At 40.1% G+C, this 26,725-nt stretch overlaps 1 protein-coding gene across 2 annotated transcripts in view; it reads left to right on the top strand.

Annotated features, from left to right (window-relative positions):
• LOC126284750 (ubiquitin fusion degradation protein 1 homolog) overlaps positions 1-26,725 on the top strand; it is a 48,781-nt gene that overhangs the window by 16,716 nt on the left and 5,340 nt on the right. For both annotated transcript variants that reach the window (XM_049983894.1, XM_049983893.1), the window contains 3 exons: positions 12,844-13,116; positions 13,225-13,358; positions 13,474-13,615. In XM_049983894.1, coding sequence (XP_049839851.1) covers positions 12,844-13,116; positions 13,225-13,358; positions 13,474-13,615 — 549 coding nt within the window. The remainder of the gene's footprint in view (positions 1-12,843; positions 13,117-13,224; positions 13,359-13,473; positions 13,616-26,725) is intronic.

The following is a 26,725-nucleotide window of genomic DNA, read 5'->3' as shown; positions in this document are numbered from 1 at the left end:
ACATTACTAAATAGACAAAATGTCTATGGGTGTCAAAGCCCACCCCAAAAAATAAATAATTTTAAAACCCTCTTTACATAAACCTTAAGACTCAAACAACAATAAATGGTTAACTGAGAAAAACTCCCACAGAAGCAAGGACACCTCACAAGACAAAACAGCAGAAACAACTCGCAACTTCTCATTTGAATAAGATGTTAAAAACCCAATACAATAAAAGGCATCTTTCAGGTATTACCAAATTTCAGTGACAAGTAATGGCACATCAAAGGTGCTCGGAAACTACAACTCAGATCGAGCCTGAGTGAAAGGTGAAAGGAACGGTGAAGAAGGAAAGACTGATGCATCGGCATCACCAAGAACAAATAATAAAATACTCAACTTAAATTTTCCGAAGTACTGAAGTCTACTGATAAACACAGCGACCACGCTAACGACACGCACCGCTAATTATACACTTCGTGATCAAAAGTATCCGGACACCTCGAAAAAAATACGTTTTTCATATTAGCTGCATTTTGCTGCCACATGCTGCCAGGTACTCCATATCAGCGACCTCAGTAGTCATTAGACATCGTGAGAGAGCAGAATGGGGTGATCTGTGGGACTCACGGACTTTGAACGTGGTCAGGTGATTGGGTGTCACTTGTGTCATACATCTGTACATGAGATTTCCACACTGCTAAACATCCCTAACTCCACTGTTTCCAATGTGATAGTGAAGTGGAAACATGAAGGGACACATAGAACACAAAAGCATACAGGCCGCCATGGTCTGTTGACTGACAAAGACTGCCGACAGTTGAAGAGGTGTCATAATTTGTAATAGGTAGACATCTATCCAGCCCATTGCACATGAATTCCAAGCTGCATCAGGATCCACTGCAAGTACTATGACAGGCTGAAGGTGAAAAAACTGGATTTCATGGTCGGGCGGCTGCTCATGCTAAATGATGCCTCTCTGTGTGTAAGGAGTGTAAACATTGGAAAATTGAACAGTGGAAAAACATTGTGTGGAGTGGCAAATCACGGTACACAATTTGGCAATCCAGTGGCAGGTTTTGAGTATGGCAAATGCCTGGTGAACGTCATCTGCCAGCATGTGTAGTGCCAACAGTAAAATTCAGATGCGGTGGTGTTATGGTGTGGTCATGTTTCTCATGGAGGGGGCTTGCACCCCTTGTTGTTTTTTGTGGCACTATTACAGCACAGGCCTATGTTGATGTTTTAAGCACCTTCTTGCTTCCCACTGTTGAAGAGCAGTTCGGGGATGGCGATTGCATCTTTCATCACGATCAAGCACCTGTTCATAATGTATGGCCTGTGGTGGAGTGGCTACACAACAATAACATCCCTGTAATGGGCTGGCCTGCACAAAGCCCTGACGTGAATCCTATAGATCACCTTTGGGATGTTTTGGAACGTTGACTTCGTGCCAGGCCTTATTGACCAACGTTGATGCCTTTTCTTCAGTGAAGCACTCCATGAAAAATGTGCAGCCATTCCCCAAGAAACCTTACAACACCTGATTGAATGTATGCCTTCGAGAGTGGAAGCTGTCATCAAAGCTAAGAGTGGGCCAACACCATCTTGAATTCCAGCACTACCAATGGAGGGCACCACATACTTGTAAGTCATTTTCCGATACTTTTGATCACATAGTGTACCAGTGAAACACAAAGCAACTGGGCAGTATCCAGAGCAACACAATCCTTAAAACATTAAAAAAATTTCAAACGGCAATACAGTTACTCTTGGCAGCCAAATTAAATCTCTTGCAATCACTGTCTACAACAGCAGTTCACACTGCCTTTGCACTGGAACCATGATACGTAAACATTCACATGAGAACACTGCAGAATGTGTAGGAACCAGAACACATACTCTGTCTTATAGACCTAAATAATAATTACATACGAGAAAAACCATGTCATAAATCTCTTAATTTCACTAAGAATGCCACTACAGGTGGATTACACTTAATAGCAAAAGGCAGAAAGAACTGCCAGAAAACAAAACCTGTTGTTCTTTCGTAGTGCACAAGACCCCACTTATATATACACTCCCTGCAAGTATCTCAAATGTGTCCAAAACAGACAAATTACTGTTAAACAAGTTGTGCACCAGTGGTCAACACGAAACAGATAACATGGGTGTCCAAACACTGGAAGAGCCATTAACTGCAAACAGCATGAAATTAAATATACATATACTGCAGGACTTTAAGAACCTGAATAATTCCCTCAGTTTGATTCTGTAGCATATCTGGTTGCAGGTTGATACACTCCAAAGGCACTGTCACAGGTTCATATCTTTTAGCAGCACAGATGAGACCATTCCCCTCTCACTACACGCAGTACACACTCCCGACCGCAAACACATCTCCGTCCACAGCCCATGTGATGGAAAGAGGCAAAGCATGTGCAAAGAACGACCACTGACAACCAGACTGCTAACCAGAGTGCCAACCACCCGACCAAAATCAGCCATCTCCACACAACGATGTGCGCATAATTAGCTGAAATGCAACCAAAGAGGAAAACCGCGACCTTGCAATGCAGAGTCGATCACAGAGATTTCGCTTTGCCTGCTCGAAATTCTCCCAGAAGCTTGCTGGGGCTACTGTGACAGATATGAGGTCATTAATACTCCCCAGGTTTGACAACATATAATTCAAGGTATATGCGAACATGAAGGAGGCGGAAGTGACACCTGTAACTTCATGACAAATGAAATTAAATGCCTGATTAAGCCAAGATAAAGAGGCATCCCACCAAGTCGGACTCTCAGCATGGTAAATGCTAAGAGCCAACTTTAGGTTTCTGTTCACCCGTACAGCGAATGAGGCCTTGGGATAGTATGGTCTAGTAGCAATATGTTGAGTGTGTGATCACTCACAAGGGACTTGGGTGGCCCAAACCAGGAAAGAACTCTGGATAACTGCTGAACCATAAATTTGGCTATCACCCCTCAAGTAGGTAACAGCCAGGTAAAACTACAGAATGTGTCTACCACCACCACCAGCACGTACCTATTTCCTATGTGATGATATATCTGACCCTCCATTATGTTCTTCATGTTTCCCCTTACGTCTTTCTGAAAAACTGAGTCAGCATCCCTAAATGATGATGATGATGATGATAACTTAGGATGAGGAGGTTAGCATTGTCCATCACAGATGTTGGCCGTGTAAGTTACCAGTAATGGGTATTACAGTCTGAAAGTGTTGTGGAATAACAAAATGTTTTATTTTTTGAAGTAATAGGAAATCTAGGATTGAATGTAACAATATTACGAAAAGGATAGTTACTTCTCACCCTATAGCGGATATGCTGAGTCGCAGATAGGCACAACAAAAAGACTGTTGCACAATAGGCTTTTGGCCACTCAGTCTGGCTTCAACTGTCATGTGAGAGTTGCATTGTGTGTGTGTGTGTGTGTGTGTGTGTGTGTGTGTGTGTGTGTGTGTGTGTGTGTGTGTTTGTTGACTGTTACTGACAAAGGTCTTGTTGCTGAAAGCTTACTGTGTAACAGTCTTTTTGTTGTGCCTGTGTGTGACTCAGCATCTCTGCTATATGGTTACTAGTAACTATCCTTTTCATTGTATTATTATTTTATTAAAAAATTTACGGATCCAAATATTTTAATTGTACCACCTCGGTAGACCACATATTGAAACCACTTTTCTTTCTGTCTCATCACAGTAAGAAGCAAGAATACTTTGATGACACTGCTATTAGGATGTTCAAACTATTTCTCAGCTATTATACAAAGTGTATCAAAAATATCATCTGATTTTAAAAAAACAGAACTATTATGTTATTTGAGATATGTGCGTGAACAATGTGCAGTTCGAAAGACCTAACTCTTGAATTTTGCATCGTTTTCGCTAGGTAGCAGCAGCGTGCGGCCACTTCAGTGCTAGTAAAAGTTGTGTTGGGACAACAGAAAGTGTTTTGTGTTCTATGTTTTGTGCAGTGAGTGTCGGTAATAATTGTTCGCTGTGACTTTCATACTAATTATGATGTGGATCCTCCTACAGCATGGAGCATTAGACTATGGCATGAACAATTCCGTGAAACAGGTTGATTGCGTGAAGGCAAATCACCAGGCCATCCCTGAGTGTCTGCCACAGATGTCGATGAATCCCCCATAGTTTCACAAGGAGTCCACAGAAATCTATTTGTCTTGCAGCTCGACAGTTCGACAGCTCCCCGTGTTCATCTGGCATGTGTTGCATCGATGTTTACACATGAACCCATACAAAATACAGCTGCTGCAAGCTCTTTGTGAAGGGGACAAACAACGATGTGTCGAGTTTGTTAATTTCGTTCTTGGCAAGGTGGAGGATGACAGTTTTCTTCCGTGCTTAGTGTTGGGTGACAAGGCAACATTGCATTTAAATGGAAAAGTGAAACATGATAATGTGAGAATATGGGGTACAGAACAACCCCATGAAGTTGTACAACATGAGAGGGACTGTCCAACATTTAATGTGTTTTGTACACTTTCACGGGAAAAAGTGTACAGTCCATTTTTCTTTGCCAAGAACACCGTGATAGGAAGCACATATCCAGCTATACTTGAGAACTTTCTTTTCCCACAGTTGGACACTGATTGGAACGACTTCATGTGCCAACAGGATGGAGCACCGACGCACTGGCATGTGAATGATGGATTGGTTGCACTGGACCAAATGATTCAGTCGTACATTACTGGCCTCCAAGGTCGCCGCACCTGACTGTATGTGATTATTTCTTGTGGGGGTTTATAAAAGACTCTGTTTATGTGGCTCCATTAACAAACTGTAACTCAAGACATGCTCGCTGCAGTGTGAGAATAATCTGAATTCCACATTGACATATGCTGAGTATCTCAAGAGGTGCATATTGAACAGCTATGAAAAGATATGAGGGAAAAAAACAAGGCTGCAGAGCTATAAAAATATTGATGCTCACTCAGTGTGCTATACCATATAAGAGTGGTATTGCGCATTACACTGCTGTTCCTGTGAGACTTCGTGGTTTGTGGATGTATAAACAAGTGATATGGTGATGCAGTATAGGCATCCAACCTGTTGGGGTCCCAAACCCTTGAATAGTGCTCAAGAATCGGGTCACACTACCGTTCTATGGGCAGTCTTCTTTAAGGATGAGATACAATTTCCCAAAATTCTCCAGTAAAACGAAATTGAGTGTTCACCTTCCCTATTGCCACCCTGACGTGCTTATTCCTTCAATTTGCAATGTTCTACCTAGATATTTAATTGATGTGACTGTCAAGCTCTACTAATTCTGTATTTGAATGTTACAGGATTATTTTATCTACTCATCCAGAGTAACTTCAATTTTCGTACATTTACAGCAAGCTGTCATCCATCACACCAACTAGAAATTTTGTCTGAGTAATATTGTATCACCCACACTCACTCATCCTTGACATTTTCCCTTACTCCACAGCATTATCAGCAAACAGCTGTAAATTGCTGCTCACACTGTCCAACAGCCATTTATGTATACATATACAATATAAAAGTGGTCATGTCACACGTTTGTGGGGCATTCCTGACTGTTTCCTGGTGAATACTCACCATTCAATCCACTCACATATCTGGGAATCTCCCCATGAACCATGGACCTTACCGTTGGTGGAGAGGCTTGCGTGCCTCAGTGATACAGATAGCCGTACCATAGGTTCAACCACAACGGAGGGGTATCTGTTGAGAGGCCAGACAAACTTGTGGTTCCTGAAGAGGGGCAGGAGCCTTTTCAGTAGTTGCAGGGGCAACAGTCTGGATGATTGACTGATCTGGCCTTGTAACAATAACCAAACCGCCCCTGCTGTGCTGGTACTGTGAACGGCTGAAAGCAAGGGGAAACTACGGCCGTAATTTTTCCCGAGGGCATGCAGCTTTACTGTATGATTAAATGATGATGGCGTCCTCTTGGGTAAAATATTCCGGAGGTAAAATAGTCCCCCCATTCGGATCTCCGGGCGGGGACTACTCAAGAGTATGTCGTTATCAGGAGAAAGAAAACTGACATTCTACGGATTGGAGAGTGGAATGTCAGATCCCTTAATCGGGCAGGTAGGTTAGAAAATTTAAAAAGGGAAATGGATAGGTTAAAGTTAGATATAGTGGGAATTAGTGAAGTTCGGTGGCAGGAGGAACAAGACTTCTGGTCAGGTGACTACAGGGTTATAAACACAGAATCAAATAGGGGTAATGCGGGAGTAGGTTTAATAATGAATACGAAAGTAGGAATGCGGCTAAGCTACTACAAACAGCATAGTGAATGCATTATTGTGGCCAAGATAGATACGAAGCCCACACCTACTACAGTAGTACAAGTTTATATGCCAACTAGCTCTGCAGATGACGAAGAAATTGATGAAATGTATGATCAAATCAAAGAAATTTTTCAGATACTGAGGGGAGACGAAAATTTAATAGTCTTGGGTGACTGGAATTCGGTAGTAGGAAAAGGGAGAGAAGGAAACATAGTAGGTGAATATGGACAGGGGCAAAGAAATGAAAGAGGAAGCCGCCTGGTAGAATTTTGCACAGAGCACAACTTAATCATAGGTAACACTTGGTTCGAGAATCATAAAAGAAGGCTGTATACATGGAAGAAGCAGGTTTCAGATAGATTATATAATGGTAAGACAGAGATTTAGGAACCAGGTTTTAAATTGTAAGACATTTTCAGGGGCAGATGTGGATTCTGACCACAATCTATTGGTTATGACCTGTAGATTAAAACTGAAGAAACTGCAAAAAGGTGGAAATTTAAGGAGATGGGACCTGGATAAACTGAAAGAACCAGAGGTTGTACAGTGTTTCAGGGAGAGCATAAGAGAGAAATTGACAGGAATGGGGGAGAGAAACAAAGTAGAAGAAGAATGGGTAGCTTTGAGGGATGAAGTAGTGAAGGCAGCAGAGGATCAAGTAGGTAAAAAGACGAGGGCTAGTAGAAATCCTGGGGTAGCAGAAGAAATATTGAATTTAATTGATGAAAGGAGAAAATATAAAAATGCAGTAAATGAAGCAGGCAAAAAGGAATACAGACGTCTCAAAAATGAGATCAACAGGAAGTGCAAAATGGCTAAGCAGGGATGGTTAGAGGACAAATGTAAGGCTGTAGAGGCTTATCTCACTAGGGGTAAGATAGATATTGCCTACAGGAAAATTAAAGAGACCTTTGAAAAGAAGTGAACCACTTGTATGAACATCAAGAGCTCAGATGGAAACCCAGTTCTAAGCAAAGAAGGGAAAGCAGAAAGGTGGAAGGAATATATAGAGGGTCTATACAAGCGCGATGTACTTGAGGACAATATTATGGAAATGGAAGAGGATGTAGATGAAGATGAAATGGGAGATACAATGCTGCATGAAGAGTTTGACAGTGCACTGAAAGACCTGAGTCGAAACAAGGCCCCGGGAGTAGACAACATTCCATTAGAACTACTGACGGCCTTGGGAGAGCCAGTCCTGACAAAACTCTGCCATCTGCTGAGCAAGATGTATGAGGCAGGTGAAATACCCTCAGACTTCAAGAAGAATATAATAATTCCAATCCCAAAGAAATCAGATGTTGACAGATGTGAAAATTACCGAACTATCAGTTTAATAAGTCACAGCTGCAAAATATTAACGTGAATTCTTTACAGACGAATGGAAAAACTAGTAGAATCCGACCTCGGGGAAGATCAGTTTGGATTCCGTAGAAATGTTGGAACACATGAGGCAATACTGACCCTATGACTTATCTTAGAAGCTAGATTAAGGAAGGGCAAACCTACGTTACTAGCATTTGCAGACTTAGAGAAAGCTTTTGACAATGTTGACTGGAATACTCTCTTTCAAATTCTGAAGGTGGCAGGGGTAAAATACAGGGATCGAAAGGCTATTTACAATTTGTACAGAAACCAGATGGCAATTATAAGAGTCGAGGGACATGAAAGGGAAGCAGTGGTTGGGAAGGGAGTGAGACAGGGTTGTAGTCTCTCCCCAATGTTATTCAATCTGTATATTGAGCAAGCAGTGAAGGAAACAAAAGAAAAGTTCGGAGTAGGTATTAAAATACATGGAGAAGAAATAAAAACTTTTAGGTTCACCGATGACATTGTAATTCTGTCAGAGACAGCAAAGGACTTGGAAGAGCAGTTGAACGGAATGGATAGTGTCTTTAAAGGAGGATATAAGATGAACATCAACAAAAGCAAAACGAAGATAATGGAATGTAGTCGAATTAAGTCGGGTGATGTTGAGGGTATTAGATTAGGAAATGAGACACTTAAAGCAGTAAATGAGTTTTGCTATTTGGAGAGCAAAATAACTGATGATGGTTGAAGTAGAGAGGATATAAAATGTAGACTGGCAATGGCGAGGAAAGCGTTTCTGAAAAATAGAAATTTGTTAACATCGAGTATAGATTTAAGTGTCAGGAAGACATTTCTGAAAGTATTTGTATGGAGTGTAGCCATGTGTGGAAGTGAAACATGGACGAAAAATAGTTTGGACAAGAAGAGAATAGAAGCTTTCAAAATGTGGTGCTACAGAAGAATGCTGAAGATTAGATGGCTAGATCACATAACTAATGAGGAAGTATTGAATAGGATTGGGGAGAAGAGAAGTTTGTGGCACAACTTGACCAGAAGAAGGGATCGGTTGGTAGGACATGTTCTGAGGCATCAAGGGATCACCAATTTAGTATTGGAGGGCAGCGTGGAGGGTAAAAATCGTAGAGGGAGACCAAGAGATGACTACACTACGCAGATTCAGAAGGATGTAGGTTGCAGTGTGTACTGGGAGATGAAGGGGCTTGCACAGGATAGAGTAGCATGGAGAGCTGCATCAAACCAGTCTCAGGACTGAAGACCACAACAACAACACATCCAGGAATCTAAACCATATGCCTGGACCTCCATAAACAGCCTGCAGTAGGACAGTGTGTCAAAATTCTTTCTGGAAATGTAGGTGTATGCACTCTGTCTGTTGCCCTCCATCCATGATGAGTACCTAGTGAGGCGGCGCAGTGATTAGCACATTGGACTTGCATTTGGGAGGATGATGGTTCAATCCTGCATCCGGCCATCCTAATTTAGGTTTTCCATGATTTCCCTAAATCACTCCAGGCAAATGCCAGGATGGTTCCATTGTAAGGGCATGGCCGACTTCCTTTCCTGTCCTTCCCGAACCTGATGAGACTGATGACCTCACTGTTTGGTCTCTTCCCCCAAAACAACCCATGGTGAGTAGGATATTATGAAATATGACTATGAGTGTGCCAGGAAAGACAGATGAAAGGAATCATTATGTTAAAGTGCTTCCAGTGGAGTAGTTTGACTACATATTTAATACTTATTCAGTAACCAGATGTAGAAACATTTGACGAAAGTGCAGTGCAAGTGCTTATTTATTCATTTGGGAACTTGAATTATTTATTGCAGAAATGCGTAACAGTACTACCTACCAATCTTGTACAATAATGTGTCTTAATCCTTCCAAGTTGATAGATTGTTTCCAGCAGTGTAGCTAGTGAAATCTGATAACCATATGAACAGTACCTTTTCTATGCATATAAGGTGTAACAAGATTTACCACGTTGTTGAAAGATTCCTGGTTCATCCTTGAAATGCTCCCATAGTCATTTGGCTCTGCAGCATGTTCTGTTCTGATGTTGGCACAGTCGTGTATAGAATGTGTTCCAAGTCACTGTTTCTCTCTGTGATGCTTCCTCTTGTTTTCATTTTGCAGTGCATAGCGACTACAATCGCAACACATGCTAGTTCCATATCATCGAGCAACGAAATGATCGCTAGTTATATTGTGTTGTTCTGCATCTCACAACTACTATAGTGTGTTTGTGGAGGTCCCTTGACGCTACACAACACAAAATTGCATTTGCTCTTAGAGGAAGGGATTCCTGAATAATACTCCTCAAAATGTTAGTATCTTTTACCTTATTAGTTCTGTTACAGGGTGACAAATTTTGAAGAAATGTTTCATTTGTGCATATTGTAGAGATAAAATATAGAAAATTTTAATAGAAACTGAAGGATGGAGGAGTAATTTAGGCAGAAATGGTAAGGAGACATTCACATTGAGTTAATGACTTGTCTGTATAGTAATAATACTGTTTTCGAATGTTATGTACAAGAAAAGTAGAGCAATCCCACTTAACAGTTGGAAAATGTCTATTAAAAAGAAAATGTGATACAACTAACCTTCATCTGGTGAAATTGTAAGGAGTGTCATTAGTAGATGTTCCTAACAGACTGCAGTTACACATAATTTCACAGCCATACATTGGAGTTTAGCTGCAACATTCCTTAAAGTATTCTGAACCAAACAGTGGAAAACTCCAGGGCAGAGTAATAACAATATAATGAAAAGGATAGATTACTACTCACCATATAATGGAGATATTGAGTCGCAGGCAGGCACAACAGTATGACTGCTAAATAAATAAGAAGTAAGCTTTCAGCCAGAAGGTCTTATTCAAAGTAGACCAAACACACACACACACACACACACACACACACACACACACACACACACACACAAAACTCGTACACACATGACCACTGTCTTTGGTCACTGGGGCAAGACGGTGAGCAATGGCGCAAGACGGAAGAAGCAATCTGGGTGGTGGAGGTAAGGAAGAGGGTGAAGGGGAGTGGGCGGAGGATAGCAGGTTGGGGGCGGAGACAGTGAAATGCTGGTTGTGGGAGCATACAGGAATGTGGTGGGTAGAGGGTAGGGCAGCTAGATGCAGCGAGTAGGTCAGATGGAGGGCTGTTGGGGGGGAGAGGGGGGGGCAGATTTGGTGGGGTGGGAGTGGAGCAGAAAAGGAGGCAAGTAAAAAGACTATCTGTGCATTTACGGAATAGAGGGCTACGAAGTGTCTGAGTGGGGGCAGAGAAGAAGGTAGGTGGGTGAAGGAGAGTGACCAATGAAGTTTGATGCCAAAAGGGTTGTGGGAACATAGGACATATTGCATGTGCACAGTCCAGAAGAGCTGGTGTTGGTAGGAAGGGTCCAGATGGCACAGGCTGTGAAGCAGTCATTGAAGTTCAGAATTTTGTGTTGAGCAACTTGCTCAGCAACTGGATGGTTCAGCTGTTTCTTGGTCACAGTTTGATGCTGGCCATTCATGAGGACAGACAGCTTGTTGGTTCTCATGTCCTCGTAGAATGCAGCACAGGAGGACAGATAGCTTGTTGGTTCTCATGTCCCTGTAGAATGCAGCACAGTGGTTGCAAGCTTAGCTTGTAGATCACATGACTGCTTTCACATGTAGCCCTGCCTTTGATTGGGTAGGTGATGCTTGTGAGTACACTGGAGTAGGTTGTGACGGGGATAGCTTTTGCGTCTAGGTCTGTTACAGGGATATGAGCCATGAAACAAGGGTTTGGGCGAGGATATTGTGTAGATGTAGTGGGCAGTGGAATACCATGATCTGTAAGCTAAGCTTCAACAACTATATTGGATTCTATGAGGGCATGACAACCAACAAGCTGTCTGCTCACATGAATAGCCACTGACGAATTGGGGCTGGACTACCAGTTGTTGGGCATGTTGTCCAACACAGTGTTCTGAGCTTCAGTGACTGCTTGACAGTCTGTGCCATCTGAATCCTCCCTCCCTACACCAGCTTTTCTGCAATATATCTTATGTTCCCGTAAGCCACCATGTCTCAACCTTTGTTAGTCACAGTCCTATCCAACCTATCCTATACACTGTTTCCATTCCAGCACTACACAGCCCTCTCTATTCCACCAATGCACCATGCACCCACAGTCCTTTTACTTCTCTTCCATCATGTATGGTTGCTCGCGATCTGGCCTTGGCAGCCAGAGGCAATGGTGTGTGAGTTGTGTTTGCATGAATGTTTGTGTGTGTGTGTGTGTGTGTGTGTGTGTGTGTGTGTGTGTATGTGTGTGTTTTGTCTACTTTGGAAGATGGTCTTTTGGCCAAAAACTTACTTTGGCAGTTTTTTGATTGTGCCTGCCTGTGACTCAACAACTCCACTATACAGTTGGTAGCTGTCTATCCTTTTAAGATTAAAGTATTCTGAACTACGTGTGGGGATGAAGGTGTTCTGGAAACCAACAGCGTATAATTAGGTCCTCCTCAATATTATCAACAGATACAATTCCCAGAATGCTGCAAAACAGACTGAATTTGCTTACATAAAGCACTTTATGCTTCTCACCTTACCTAGTATTACAATACCAGGATTATGTTACATTGTAATACTTTCATAATTTATGACAAAGATTCAGAATTTTACAACATAGGGACTGTCCGTGAAGTAAAGCATGATGTAGGTAAAAAAGTAATAATATACTCAAGTCTTAGACAATGATTGGTTTATTAGGCAAAGCAATTATGGAAATAGTTTGCCAGTGGTATATTGTTTGTCTGAAGAGTGTAGACAGAATTCAGCTTAACATAGCATTAAATGATGTGGCATTTATATAAGCAAAACTCCAGTGGCACAAAAATTGTATTAGTACTTCTATAGGCATTTGAACGAAGACATTTTTAAGATCTACACACACACACACACACACACACACACACACACACACACACACACAACTTGACTTAGTGAACGTGAACAATTACTTGTTTCATTTTCTGGTATGAACTCTGTTATTATTAAACAGTGATGGGAAGATAAAAGAGTTTGCACCTCTTCCATTAAGTACTATCACTTATGTTGACAGTAGGTACTTACTATCCTCTCACATGCTCATTTAACATTTTTAATCCTGATTCAGTGCACCGAGATACAGAATTTAAAAATCTGATTATTGTACTTTCCCTTTCAGATGATGCATAATCTGTTACTGGAAGAGGGAGACTTCTTACAGGTTGAGAGTGTTTCTCTGCCTGTTGCGACATTTTCCAGGTTCCAGCCACTGTCAGAGGACTTTCTCGACATTACAAACCCTAAAGCTGTGCTCGAAAATGGACTCCGAAGTTTTGCTTGTCTTACGACGGGTGATGTCATAGCGATAAAGTACAATCAAAGAATTTATGAACTGTGTGTTCTGGAGACAAAACCAGGTTCAGCTGTCAGCATAATAGAGTGTGACATGAATGTTAGTATGGCCCTTCAGCTTTAATTTTGTCATAAGTGCTGTTTCTCAATGACTTAGTTTTAAACTGTGTTTTGAGTGACACTACAGTTGAAAACTAATGTTTTTCAGGTTGAATTTGCCCCTCCTGTTGGGTATAAGGAGCCGGAAACAAACAATAAAACTGACGAAAAGATGGCTGTCGATCCAGCAGAGCTGATGCCTGAACCCAGAGGATTTGTTGCCTTCAGTGGTGAAGGGAACAGGTATGGGGCCTGCTTATAATAGAACCTGTATATTTTATGGATTCGCTTCCGTGTAATGCAGAGATTATTGTTAGCACATATATAAAAGTAATACTTCACATAAATTTACCATCAGGTTAGATGGAAAGAAGAAGAAAGATTCATCTATATCTGAACCTGTTGTTGCGAGGGTGCAGTATCAGCGAGGCATACCTGATTATGACTATCAAATCGGAACCATCAGATTCATACGGACATCACGACCCGCTTCCAAAGAGGTAAGCATCTCCAAATGTAATGAAATTTTGTGCACAGGTTATATAGGGTCTTGGATGGTTATGTACCAAATTTCAGTCCAGTATCTTCTGTGGTTGAATTCTTAGGAGCTTTTAAAGAGACGCTACCCATGTTCGCAATACATACGAGGGTACAAATGCACCATGTTTACTAAGCTTTTTTTAGAAGTTCTAGAAAACATTTGGTCATTTGCTTTAATTTTTTACACTGAATTACACCCTGGCAAAAATTAGGGATGTAGCCACACGTAAATATAGATAAAAGAATCTAAAAAGCATTTTTTTGCACTATGCTGAGAGCCAAGGTTTGACTGACCACTGCTACTTTTCATATGAACCAGTCACACCAAAACTTCAGAGGGTTATTCCTAAGTATGATATCTATATCTGGATCAAATGTATTTAACATTGGATGCCTAGATGAGAAGATATGCATCTGCAAAGTTGGCCAGAATTTTCTACCTGCAAATTTTAGAGTATTTTTGGAGGACAATATCTCAACTGTGTCTTGTACAGTACTTTTTTTTTTCTTTCCGTAGCTGGATAGATAATGCTTTAAGCTTTCAAACATGCCATAAAAACAAGTATAACATGCAACACAGCAAATTTACAAAACAAAAATACTAAAGAGTCAGTTCCACTTTTGGTTAAACAGTTCTACAATTTTGTTAAGGGCAGATTGTGGATAACTGTATTGTCTTCCTTATGATGATTTTGATGGTGCTTCTAAAGTCTTAAAAATATGTTGCTCAGGAATCCAGCAGTCATCTTTAGCAGTTGGCTAGTGGGATGAACTAGCAGAACCATGTGGGTGCATAAAGCTGATGACTACATCTTGTTGTTCATGTGAAACCTCACACGTTTCCGACCCAGCAAAAATTGTCATATGCTTCATGTTGTCCTGGTTGTAAACTCGCAATTGACATTGCTGGAATTTCTTCATCTGCTTCATAGGCATGAACTGTGATTTCTGCAGCATCATTGGAAACTGTGCTTGCTCTGAGCTGATTACAATTTATTGGCTGAAACTGATGATTTTTCTTGTGTTCCAGATATTTATGTCCCATGGCAAACCTTTTTTGTTGACCAGGCTGAATTTTATCTGTCTCTTGTTTTGGTACATAAAAAAGCTTAATGCCTGGAATATTATCATCAAAGAATTTGAACAAATCATATTGAGTCAGTATATGGCTATCTAAAGGCCTCTGCAGACTAGCATGGGCTGCTAATCTTTTTGCTGTTTCTCCAGTGCCATCACAAGACAATTTACCACGGCTTGTTCCAACAAAAATTCCATCGCCAGTAATGTCAGTATCCTTTTCGTGCAGACATAAGTTGATGAAATTTTTATACTGAACAGCTGAACCATCGGTAAAGTAATAAATGTCCTTAATGTTTTCAATCTTTGTCTTTAAATATGCTATCAACATTATTTAGAAAACATGAACAGCAGTGGTATCATTATGGAGACAGTTACTGTTCATACAAATCCTAATACTTGAACATTCTTTGCCTCAAAAATAGATAATAAATGGATCTAATGTGACCTAACTATTCTGCTAATGAAATCCTTGTACCACATCTTGAACAACAAATGAATAATTCTTAGAAAAATCCATGAATATAATTAATTCATTTCCTGCAAGATTTCTTTTTAGCTGCTAAGGTATAAACTTCGGTGTTTTGACACAAAATGAAGGCTGATTAAATCGTAATTTTCAAAATCAGTGCCTCCATGAAATCTTCAAGAGTTCTCTGATATGTCTCTAATGTATGTCTGTCAGTATTGCTTCTATTCCATTGTTTCTTCAGAGTCATAGTCTTTAAAAGCATCTTCAAGAAAATCCTTTAGTTGTATTTTTCATGGACATTCTTCACAATGTTGCAGCATACAATCTTTTGGTTCCAAACTGCATACTTTTTTTTTTTCATCAAAATCTTGTAGTCATTTTGGATGGATGTTGCTGAAGCCACATTAATTTGACACTTTGATGAATTACATATACACATACTAAATGTTATCCAGAGGTACCAACTGTAGTACACCATTTTGGCCTGAGCTCACAGAACAAGTAGCAGGTGTTTCTGCTTGTGAATCTTTTTCTCATTTATTATTACTGCAACGCAATCCTCTTTGCCAGAGCATATGCGAGAAAACTCATCATCTTCCAAAAAAGTGACGTGAGGATGTTTTGTTTTGCTTCAACATTGAGCTTTTTCCCTTTCCGATTTGCACATGTTGCCAAAATCCAGTCTTCCATCTTTAGTTTCCTATTCTTCATCTCCATTTAGTTGGAAGAGCAAATTCTTTGGCTGCTTTTTTTTTTTTTTTTTAGTGGCTCAACTATCGTCCTAAGTTTAATCTTTAAGCTCTTCAATGAAGATTCCATATCTTTACAGTTTTGACACTCTTCCGTATGTATTTGAGCAATATCTACTTGGCTCACACCAGCAGCTGTGGCAGTTACCTTAGTAATGCTGCCTTGTGCTTTCAGAACTTTGTGCTTTATGTATCCCATTGAATCCATTTTGCTGAAGCTTTAATGGTGACTCTCCAAGTGACAATAGTGACGTATTTGCAGTAAAGCAAGCATCAACAACATCCATGTCTTCAGTGGATGGTGATTGCTTGTCCTGGTGGGATGATTCTTTTTGGGCGACTTCATGTCTACATTTTATACAAATTTTCCCACCAGGTTTAAAAACTTCGTTAGTCAGTAACTTCAGTGTATCAGACATTGCAATGCTTACTGATATTAAAGCCTTCTTGGTTACATGTTTTTCTTTACCAAAAGGGTTGTAGGAAGTCTTCTGCAGGAATTGAAATTTTGTCATCAACAAGGCTCTATGGTATGGAAAAATTTGGGCATCTTCAGTAAAATCAAACCCAGACCTACGTCGTAGAAGCTCCTTGTCCACTGGTGACATTTCCTTAACTGATTGTAGTTGACTTTTACCGTAATAGAATGGTGTTGACTTATGACAATCAGCTCCATCTGATACACCAGAGTAGCAGGCTGCAAAGGACTCTTGGTTCATTTTCTACAACAGTTTATTACCTATAACAAGCAATTTTGAAAGCTTATGAATATCCTGGGTTTGAAGCATAGCAGATTCAGACTCGTTTGTGTATAAAATGTACAAATCATTGTATCAAAATATATTGTTTGGTGCTTACCTTCAGCCGGAACAATGCTTATTGATTATTCAAACACTCAGTACTCAACACTAAGATTGTACAATGTCAACACTAAAGATTTCACCACACAGAAGACTGATACTGTGAAACCTGCCAATATTGAAAGCAACAGTTGAAAGTGATGAGGACACAGCCTTAAAAAACTACTACTGCTTTATAATGGCGATGGAAACTGAGTGACAATGCATTATAGGGTTAAAATTTTCCAAAGCTACATGCTCTTCTAGGTTTTATAATCTTAAGAGCATTTTATATTTATATTCTATACTGTAAAATAATGTAAAAACACTTCTTATTTGTATAGTTACATTCCCTTAACCACAGGCAAAACTTATACTATTAAAGGACACTACAGTTACACATTTTCGATTTGCAACTTCAAATTGTATTGATTTTTTGTTTTTATCAGTAATCCATTTTCCCTGCTTTTTATATCTATTCTTACTTATCAATATGCAAGATCCAGAAATAAACAGTGCATCTTTGAAAGCTTAAAAGATACGCTTTCCAGCTGTGGGGGGGAAAAAAAGAGAGAGAGAGAGAGAGAGAGAGAGAGAGAGAGAGAGAGAGAGAGAGAGAGAGAGAATTGAACAAGACACAGTTGAGATATGCCCCCCCCCCCCCAAAAAAAAAAAAAACTCTAAAATTTGCATGTAGAAAATTTTGGTCCACTTTGCAGATGCATACCTTTTCATATAGGCATCCAATATTAATTACATTTGATCCGCATATAGACTCATAGGTAGGAATAGCCCTCTGAAATTTTGGTATGATTGCTTCAAATGGAAATTAGCTGTGGTTGTTTGAACCTTGGCTCTCAGGATAGCACAACAAATTTTTTAGCTGCTATAGAGGCTTTTATCTATATTTAGGAGTGGTTAAATCCCTAATTTTTGCTATGGTGTGATTCAGCATAAAAAGTTGTCTATGTATATTAAAGCAGATGATAAAATCTCTGCTAGAACTTTTAAAAAAGCCTAGCAAACTTGGGACATTTGCATCTTCCTATGTGATGCAAAGATGAGTAGCCACTCTTTAAAAGCCCCTAAAAATTCAACCACTGAAGATACTGGACAGAAATATGGTATATAACTATCAAAGACCATATAGAACCATCACACCAAATTTCATTAGGTTTTAATGTTGGTCCCTATGACGTGGAATGACCCTAAGCAAAAATTAAATTTCTTTAGTGTGACAGATAAATCTGGTAGTTTCTTTAGTGTTAACTCATAAATAATTGTGTTCCATTCACTGCCATAATATTTTGCGGTCTGAAGTTCAGGTGATGTGGAGTTTTTGAAATGGGCCTAAGCCACCTTGGATGTCTCAGCTGGCCTGTTGTTTTTAATGCACTTTTGGAACATCATAGCACCATAACTGAATTGAAATCATGAAATATTAAGATCAGAGAAAACGTTTATTGAGCCATGTCTTTATTCCTAAAAAGAATCGTGTACAATCTGTTTTTACACATGATTTGCCTGAGTGTGGTGTGTTTTGAAACACACGTACAAAGGGCTACATTACTATTTGGACATCACCAAGATGTTTCTTTTTGACACGTTTTTCCCCTCCTGGCTCTTACTGACATCGAAGCACACTTTGTAGACAGATGTTGGGCATGATTTTTTTTTGTCAGTGGATAGTTCTTCTCAGCAAAATGTTACTCACTAAATGTGCTTGGCTCAAGAACTGGAGAAGAATTAATCTCTTGATGTACCTCATGCTGGAAAAGAATTCTATAATGGAACAAGAAACTGGAAGATGGTGTATTTCTGTCTTCCTCCATATTTCGTGTCTCATACAGCACAGATGGGCATTCATGAAGCCCACAACAAACTGATCGATTTCCCTTTCTGAACTGGAATTGTCAACATTTTCTTCTAGTGAAAATGTCACAATCATTAAAATTCTCCACATCGAAACTATTTAGAGCATGAGCAGTGGGCCAGGGAAGATACAGATAGCAGACAGAGCAAATATGGAGCTCATCACAGAGTGGTAGTGTACAAAGCAGTCGTGGAATACACATAGTTCAGATTTCAAGCACCATCCGGTGGAGGGTACACTGTTTACTTTCAGAGCTTAGCCAATGCGATCATGTACTATTTTTCTATTTTTTTAGGAACTGGAATACTTGATGTTTTCATGCTCTTTGAAAAATGTTCATTGGGGGGAGGGGGGGGGGGGGAAGCTGGTTCAGTAATAACTAACGTATTTACTCAACTCTAAGTTGCACCTGGAAAATGAGACTCGAAATTTGAGGAGAAAAAGTACCCAAATCTGAGCCCCATAAAAACAAAGATTCCAAGACTTACCAAGCGGGAAAGCGCGGGTAGATAGGCACAATGAATAAAACACACAAACACACACACAGAATTTCGAGCTTTCGCAACCGGTGGCTGCTTCGTCAGGAAAGAGGGAAGGAAAAGGAAAGATGAAAGGATGTGGGTTTTAAGGGAGAAGGTAAGGAGTCATTCCAATCCCGGGAGCGCACACACACACACACATCCATCCATACTGTGTATGTATGGTATATACTCGTGCGCGCGCGCGCGCGCGCACACACACACACACACACACACACACACACACACACACACACACACACACTGTGTATGGATGTGTGTGTGTGTGTGTGTGTGTGTGTGCGCGCGCGCGCGCGTATATACCTATCCTTTTTTCCCCCTAAGGTAAGTCTTTCCGCTCCCGGGATTGGAATGACTCCTTACCCTCTCTCTTAAAACCCACATCCTTTCATCTTTCCTTTTCCTTCCCTCTTTCCTGACGAAGCAGCTGCCGGTTGCGAAAGCTCGAAATTCTGTGTGTGTGTTTTATTCATTGTGCCTATCTACCGGCGCTTTCCCGCTTGGTAAGTCTTGAAATCTTTGTTTTTAATATATATAAGGTAATGAGACTTGAAATTCAGAGTGGGAAAAAGTTGTAGGCCACACTTCAAAATCAAAACAAAATGGGTTCATTCTAACTTGAGATACAAATTAGTTAGAATGGATTCAATTCATAAGCTTAGCAATCAAGCTTAAACAAGGTTACTTTGTAGATTAATTTACTCTTTCAAATGCACTAAAACTACATAACTTGTCTGCACAGAATTTACAGTCGTAGAAGATTGAAAAATCAGTACTAGAAGTCAGTTGCCATGCTTCATTTTGTACTGGATCACTATTCAGCATGAGAATAATACAAATGTAAACATTACATGATATTTGTATTCTCATTACTGATATTTATATTTTCCTGCATTTGCCATTGTCTCATTTCAGTTTGTCAGGTGGACAGGATTTAAATGAGGCAACAAATATCAAGGAAGAATATGTGGTGTAACATTTTCGTTCAATTCTTACGGCAAAAAGAGTATGTGATTCATGATTCATGGGAACCATCTCTTGACACTGGTAGACTTTTAGTAAAGTCTTCAAATGTATGACTAACAACACTTACAAAATAAGAATGAAAATAATTTAGACGTTAAAAGTGGAAATAAAAAACTAAACTTTATTAGATTTATTGTGAAAATTTTATGAAATGTTTAAAATATTGATTAGATAATTCTGAATCATTATCACTCAATTCCTTGTTGCTCATTTCTTCATACGGAGCATCATCCTCTATATGAGCTAGTGCATTCGATATCAAACATTTTTTAAATGTTTCATACAAGTCTGGTTTGGAACACACTTCCATGCATCATCAATCCATTGGCACATTTGTGACAAATTTGCATGTTTTTCATGTCCTGTTATCAGTCATGTTTCGAAAGGCAGTCCGTGTTATGAAAGTTAATAAACCGATGAAAAAGGCTAGGGAAGTGTTTCTGCTAGATATAGCAGATAAGTGGTTGTTAGCATCTCATTTAAAGAATAAAAGGACATCACTTAGTTACAGTAAGATGTACATAGGAATGGACGTAGAGAAATTGTGTGTGAAGTGCTTCATAATAAGACCCATCCAAATGCGAGTAGCATTAAAATTTTTGATTTTTTCCATTCAAGATATTTCATGTACCTTATTTTTTTTAAATTTCAGCATTCAGTATTCACAAGCAGCCATTTATGACACTGTTCCATAACAAACTCATTTAAAATTAGTTCGAGAGCATGATATCGGCCACATTTTGGCCCGCTAAAGACTTTCATGCTGTTGGAACATTCAAATAATTTCTCTCTTTGAAATCGCCATTGTCTAACATTGCTGTCATCAGTTCTGTATCGCAAACCTGCTGTGCAATTACAACTTTTTCCCACAAAGGAAATAACTTCCTTGTTGAATTAGTACTTCATTGCGGTTCATTAACAGCAGCACTTCACAAAATTTGGCGAAATAATACATGAAAACAGAAAGTTTCACAGCTTGCCAACTCAGGCAATAATCCTAAAGCCATATGCATTGCTGGCATTAATGCAAAGAGATTTATTTTTGTTGTAATGAATATTTGAAAAGCTGCTACATTCAAAGATGAGCAGTACTGAATTCTGTTTCTTTTGTTGGGTGATGTATTAAAATTTAGTGATCAAAATTCAGACTTGTCTTCTGCCTTTTTCTATTTTTACAGTATTATGAAAAGGAAAGTTGCTACTCACCATATAGCGGAGATGCTAAGTCACAGATAGGCACAACAAAAAGACTGTCACAAATAAAGCTTTTGGCCAGTAAGGCCTTCATCAAAAATAAACACACACGCACACACACACACACACACACACACACACACACACACACACACACACACACACACACACACACACACACACAAGAGACTGCGGTCTCAGGCAGCCGTAGCCAGATTGTGAGCAGCAACACCAGTGCATGATGGGGTGGCGGCTGGGTGGGAGCAAGGAGAAGGCTGGGGCAGAGAGGGGAGGGGGGGATAGTAGAGTAGGGGTGGCAGACAGTACTGTGCTGCTGAGGAGCATGCAGGGATAAGGTAGGAGAGGATTGGGCAGCTATGTCTAGTTGGGAGGTTAGATGGCAGGCAGGGGAGGGGTGGGGAGGGGAGGGGGAGTGGGAAAGAAGAGAAGTAAAAAGACTGGTGCGATGGTGGAATGAGAACTGTGTAGTGATGGAATGGGAACAGGGAGGCTGGATGGGTGGGGACAGTGACTAAGGGCGAGGCCAGGAGGGCTACGGGAACATAGGATGTACTGAAGGGAAAGTTCCCACCTGCGCCATTCAGGAAAGCTGGTGTTGGTGGGAAGGTTGCACATGGCACAGGCTGTGAAGCAGTAGTTGAAGTGAAGTATGTCATGTTTGGCAGCATGCTCAGCAACTCAGCGGTCCACTTGTTTCCAGGCCACACATTACCTGTGGCCATTTATGCAGGCAGACAGCTTGTACAAATACAAATCCCTTGTGCCATATTTTCCAGTCTCCCACCACCTCCCAAAGTCCCACCATCCGACCACAGAGTAGCATTCCCCTCGTAACTCAGTACCATCCAGCAGCTGAATTTCATTCTCCGCCAAGGTTTCGACTACCTCTTGTTGTGCCCCGAAATGAGAAATGTCCTGCTCACTATCCTTCCCACGCCTCCCACAGTGGTTTCCGCTGTTCACCGAACCTGCACAATATACTTGTCCATCCCTGCACAACCTCTGCTCCCAGCCCTTTACCTCATGGCTCATAACCCTGTAATAGACCTAGATGCCAGACCTGTCACATACATCCTCCCACCACCACCTACTCCAGTCTGGTCACAAACATCACCTATCCCATCAAAGGCAGGGCTACCTGTGAAACCAATAATGTGGTCTACAAGCTAAGGTGCTGCATTTTATGTGGGCATGACAACCAACAAGTTGTCTGACGCCATGAATAACCACCGACAAACTGTGGCCGAGCAATAAGTGGACCACACGGTTGATAAGTATGCTGCCAAATGTGACATCCTTCACTTCAGTGACTGCTTCACAGCCTGTGCCATATGGATCCTTCCCACCTACACCAGCTGTTCTGGATTGCGGAGGTGGGAACAGTCCCTGCAGCATATCTTACGTTCCCATAACTCTCCTGTCCTCAACCTTCATTAGTCATTGTTCTCGTGTGTGTGTGTGTGTGTGTGTGTGTGTGTGTGTGTGTGTGTGTGTATTTTTGATGAATGCCTTACTTGTTGTGTCTTTCTGTGACTTAACATCTCTGCTATATGGTGAGTAGCAACTATCCTTTTCATAATACTGTTACATTCCATCCTGGATTTTCCATTGTTTGGTTTTTGTATTTTTACTAGCACCAGTATTCATCTTTGCGCCTGTATAGCATACCTATGTAATGCTACTTATATTTGATGGAAAAAGTTAGTTGTGGCGGCTCCTAGTGCCATTTTTCAGAACTTCTGTTTGCTTTGCACTTGATTCTGAGCTGCATGCAGTTTTCTGGATCCTGAAAACCAGAAAAAAAGTTTGGCTTATATTCGGGTGTATACAATAGCCAAAAATTTAGTGAGGAACTGGCATATAGGACAGTGACTTTGAGAAGGCCGTGGTTAATTTCTTCCCTTTGTGCTCCATTTTGTTGCAAAGAGATGATATTCTGATTGGCTTATTTATGCAACTGTCTAGTTCGTTAGCTTCATGTTCCATGGATCATTTGCACTATAACTCGTAATGACATGGAACAAGTAATTTTGTTTATATGTTATTGCATCTCCAAGTAACATGATGCAAAATTAGTTTTCTTCATTTAGAGTTAGGCAGTTGGCTGTATTGAATTGTGCTCTATGAGCTTATTGATTGGCTGTCATGGACTTGATAAATTTTGGTGATAAATAAGGTTGATTGCAACCAATGTACCACTCGAACTCAGCAATTGTAATTTGAACTGTGGATTGTGGGTAATATGTGACATAATCACATTGAAGTGTTCAGTGACCCATTGTTCAAAATTTGTAAAGTTGAAAACAGTCTTGGATCGCAAAATGTGTTTCCCTTTATTTGATGACTGGTTGCAGTCTGAGAGATCATCATCAGGCGTATCTTTTTAAAAGGGCGAGAAAAAAAACTTGTGAATAAGAACAATAGGATAGCACACAACAGTGTTGTTAATAACATTTACATGACTTGAGAAGCAACTAAAAGGGAGCATATCTGTCTTCTCAAACTAGTAATCAAAACATTAAAAAATTTTACTTAAGATAGCCAGTGTCAAAATATGTAAAAACATAATAAAAGTGCGATAAAATATAATTGGTCCATAGTGTAGGGGCACTCTGAGCATCTTTCGGTGCAAGCATTGGGAGAGGGACGGCAACTAGGCATCGCTCCCTGTACACCTAGTTTACAATTTTATGTTACAAAAACAATAATAGTATATTAACATTCTGCCTAAGCATTTGTAGCTCAAGTTACTAATATGATAAAATATAAATGGAGTGGAAACATTAAAGTGAGATCCATGGCACAATATTAGTTATAATTTGAAAACACCAGTTCTCATAAGGGTATTTACAACATACATGTTGGAAACAACATACTAACCAATGAACAAATCAAAAGGCAAAGCCAAGAATGTGAAAAATGTGGCATTGTTGATATCACCCAATGTCGAATGTGTAAACGAACAGTAAAGACACTGATAGTATGGAGCAGGGACAGGAAATAAAAGAACGCACGTAAGAAAAATGAAGACTGCAGCAGATTGTTATGCATTGAAAAATAGGCACTACTTTTGAATTCATTTTTTTCATTCATAATTTAATTGGTGCAGTTTTTCTTGTGCCATAGATCTTAATTTCTTCTGAGAGGTTCAGTGATTGCCTTTTTGTCACAGTCTATAAATTTGTCTGTCATCTATGTTCATTACAGTATGTTTGTGTTCTATAAGGTGTACTCAGAATGCTGCTTCAGGGAACACGCGCAATCCCAGAACAAAACTGCTCTGTAATATAATATGAATTCATAAATACCCTTACCGGAACCAGTGTTTTAAAATTATAACCAATAGTTTGCCATGGACCTCACTTTAGTGTTCAAGCTCCATTTATACTTTAAAATATTAGTAACTTAAGTTCAATTTATTTGTGCATTATTCCCCCCCCCCCCACCCCCCCCCCCCCCCCACCCCCCTCCAACACACAATTGTAAACTGTATGTGCAGGAAGTGACCCCCAGCAGATGGATCTTGTGATTATGTTAGTTTTGGCCACTTTTATGTTTTATTTATACTTTAGAAAAACAGACATCTTACCATGTAAAAGCTTCTCAGGCCATATACGTGAATGTTACTACCAGTACACACGTATATTATCATAATCCTCATACTGATAAGTTGGTACATTTTTTTAAATTGTAGTTGTCGCTCTTTGATGTATCTGTAGTCTAATAGAGTGAACCACTCATGGAATAAAGGTGATTGTTGTTTTGTTGTTGTTGTTTCTCCCCCCCCCCCCCCCCCCCAATAAAAGACCATTTTCAAATCCACAAATAAAGTTGTGAAGTTGCCAATATTTCATGGAAGTTGGAGATAATTTTGTAATGTTGTTGTGGTCTTCAGTCCTAAGACTGGTTTGATGCAGCTCTCCATGCTATTCTATCCTGTGCAAGCTTCTTCATTTCCCAGTACTTACTAATTCTTACAGCCTTTTGAATCTGTTTGGTGTATTCATCTCCCTTTACGATTTTTATGCTCCACGCTGCCCTCCAATACTAAATTGGTGGTCCCTTGATACCTCAGAGCATGTCCTACCAACCGGACCCTTCTTCTTGTCAAGCTGCGCCACAAACTACTCTTCTCCCTAACTCTATTCAATACCTCCTCATTAGTTATGTGATCTACTCATCTAATCTTTAGCATTCTTCTGTAGCACCACATTTTGAAAGCTTCTATTCTCTTCTTGTCCAAACTATTTTTCGTCCATGTTTCACTTCCATACATTTCCTAAGCATCACCAGACTTAATTCGACTAGATTCCATTATCCTCGCTTTGCTTTTGTTGATGTTCATCTTATATCCTCCTTTCAAGACACTGTCCATTCTGTTCAACTGCTCTTCCAAGTCCTTTGCTGTCTCTGACAGAATTACAATGTCATCGGCGAACCTAAAAGTTTTTATTTCTTCTCCATGTAATTTAATATCTACACCGAATTTTTCTTTTGTTTCCTTTACTGCTTGCTCAATATACAGATTGAATCACATCGGGGAGAGGCTACAACCCTGTCTCGCTCCCTTCCCAACCACTGCTTCCCTTTCATGCCCCTCAACTCTTATAACTGCCATCTGGTTTCTATACAAATTGTAAATAGCCTTTCATTCCCTGTATTTTACCCTTGCCACATTTAGAATTTGAAAGAGAGTGTTCCTGTCAACATTGTCAAAAGCTTTCTCTAAGCCTACAAATGCTGAAAACTTAGGTTTCCCTTTCCTTTATCTTTCTTCTAAGATAAGTCGTAAGGTCAGTATTGCCTCACGCATTCCAATATTTGTACGGAATCCAAACTGATCTTCTCCGAGGTCGGCTTCTACCAGTTTTTCCATTCGTCTGTAAAGAATTCGCGTTAGTATTTTGCAGCTGTGACTTATTAAACTGATAGTTCAGTAATTTTCACATCTGTCAACACCTTCCTTTCTTTGGGATTGGAATTATTATATTCCTCTTGAAGTCTGAGGGTATTTTGCCTGTCCCATGCATCTTGCTCACCAGATGGTAGAGTTTTGTCAGGAATGGCTTTCCCAATGCCATCAGTAGTTCTAGTGGAATGTTTTCTACTCCAAGGGCCTTGTTTCGACTCAAGTCTTTCAGTGCTCTGTCAAACTCTTCATGCAGTATCCTACTTCCCATTTCATCTACATCCTGTTCCGTTTCCATAACATTGTCCTCAAGTACATCGCCCTTGTATGGACCTCTATATACTTCTTCCACCTTTCTGCTTTCCCTTCTT

This window comes from Schistocerca gregaria, chromosome 8 (genome assembly GCF_023897955.1).
Source record: "Schistocerca gregaria isolate iqSchGreg1 chromosome 8, iqSchGreg1.2, whole genome shotgun sequence".
Classification (NCBI taxonomy): Eukaryota; Metazoa; Arthropoda; class Insecta; order Orthoptera; family Acrididae; genus Schistocerca; species Schistocerca gregaria.
The sequence above is the reverse complement of the archived record's forward strand: the minus strand, read 5'-3'. Positions and strand labels throughout refer to the sequence as shown.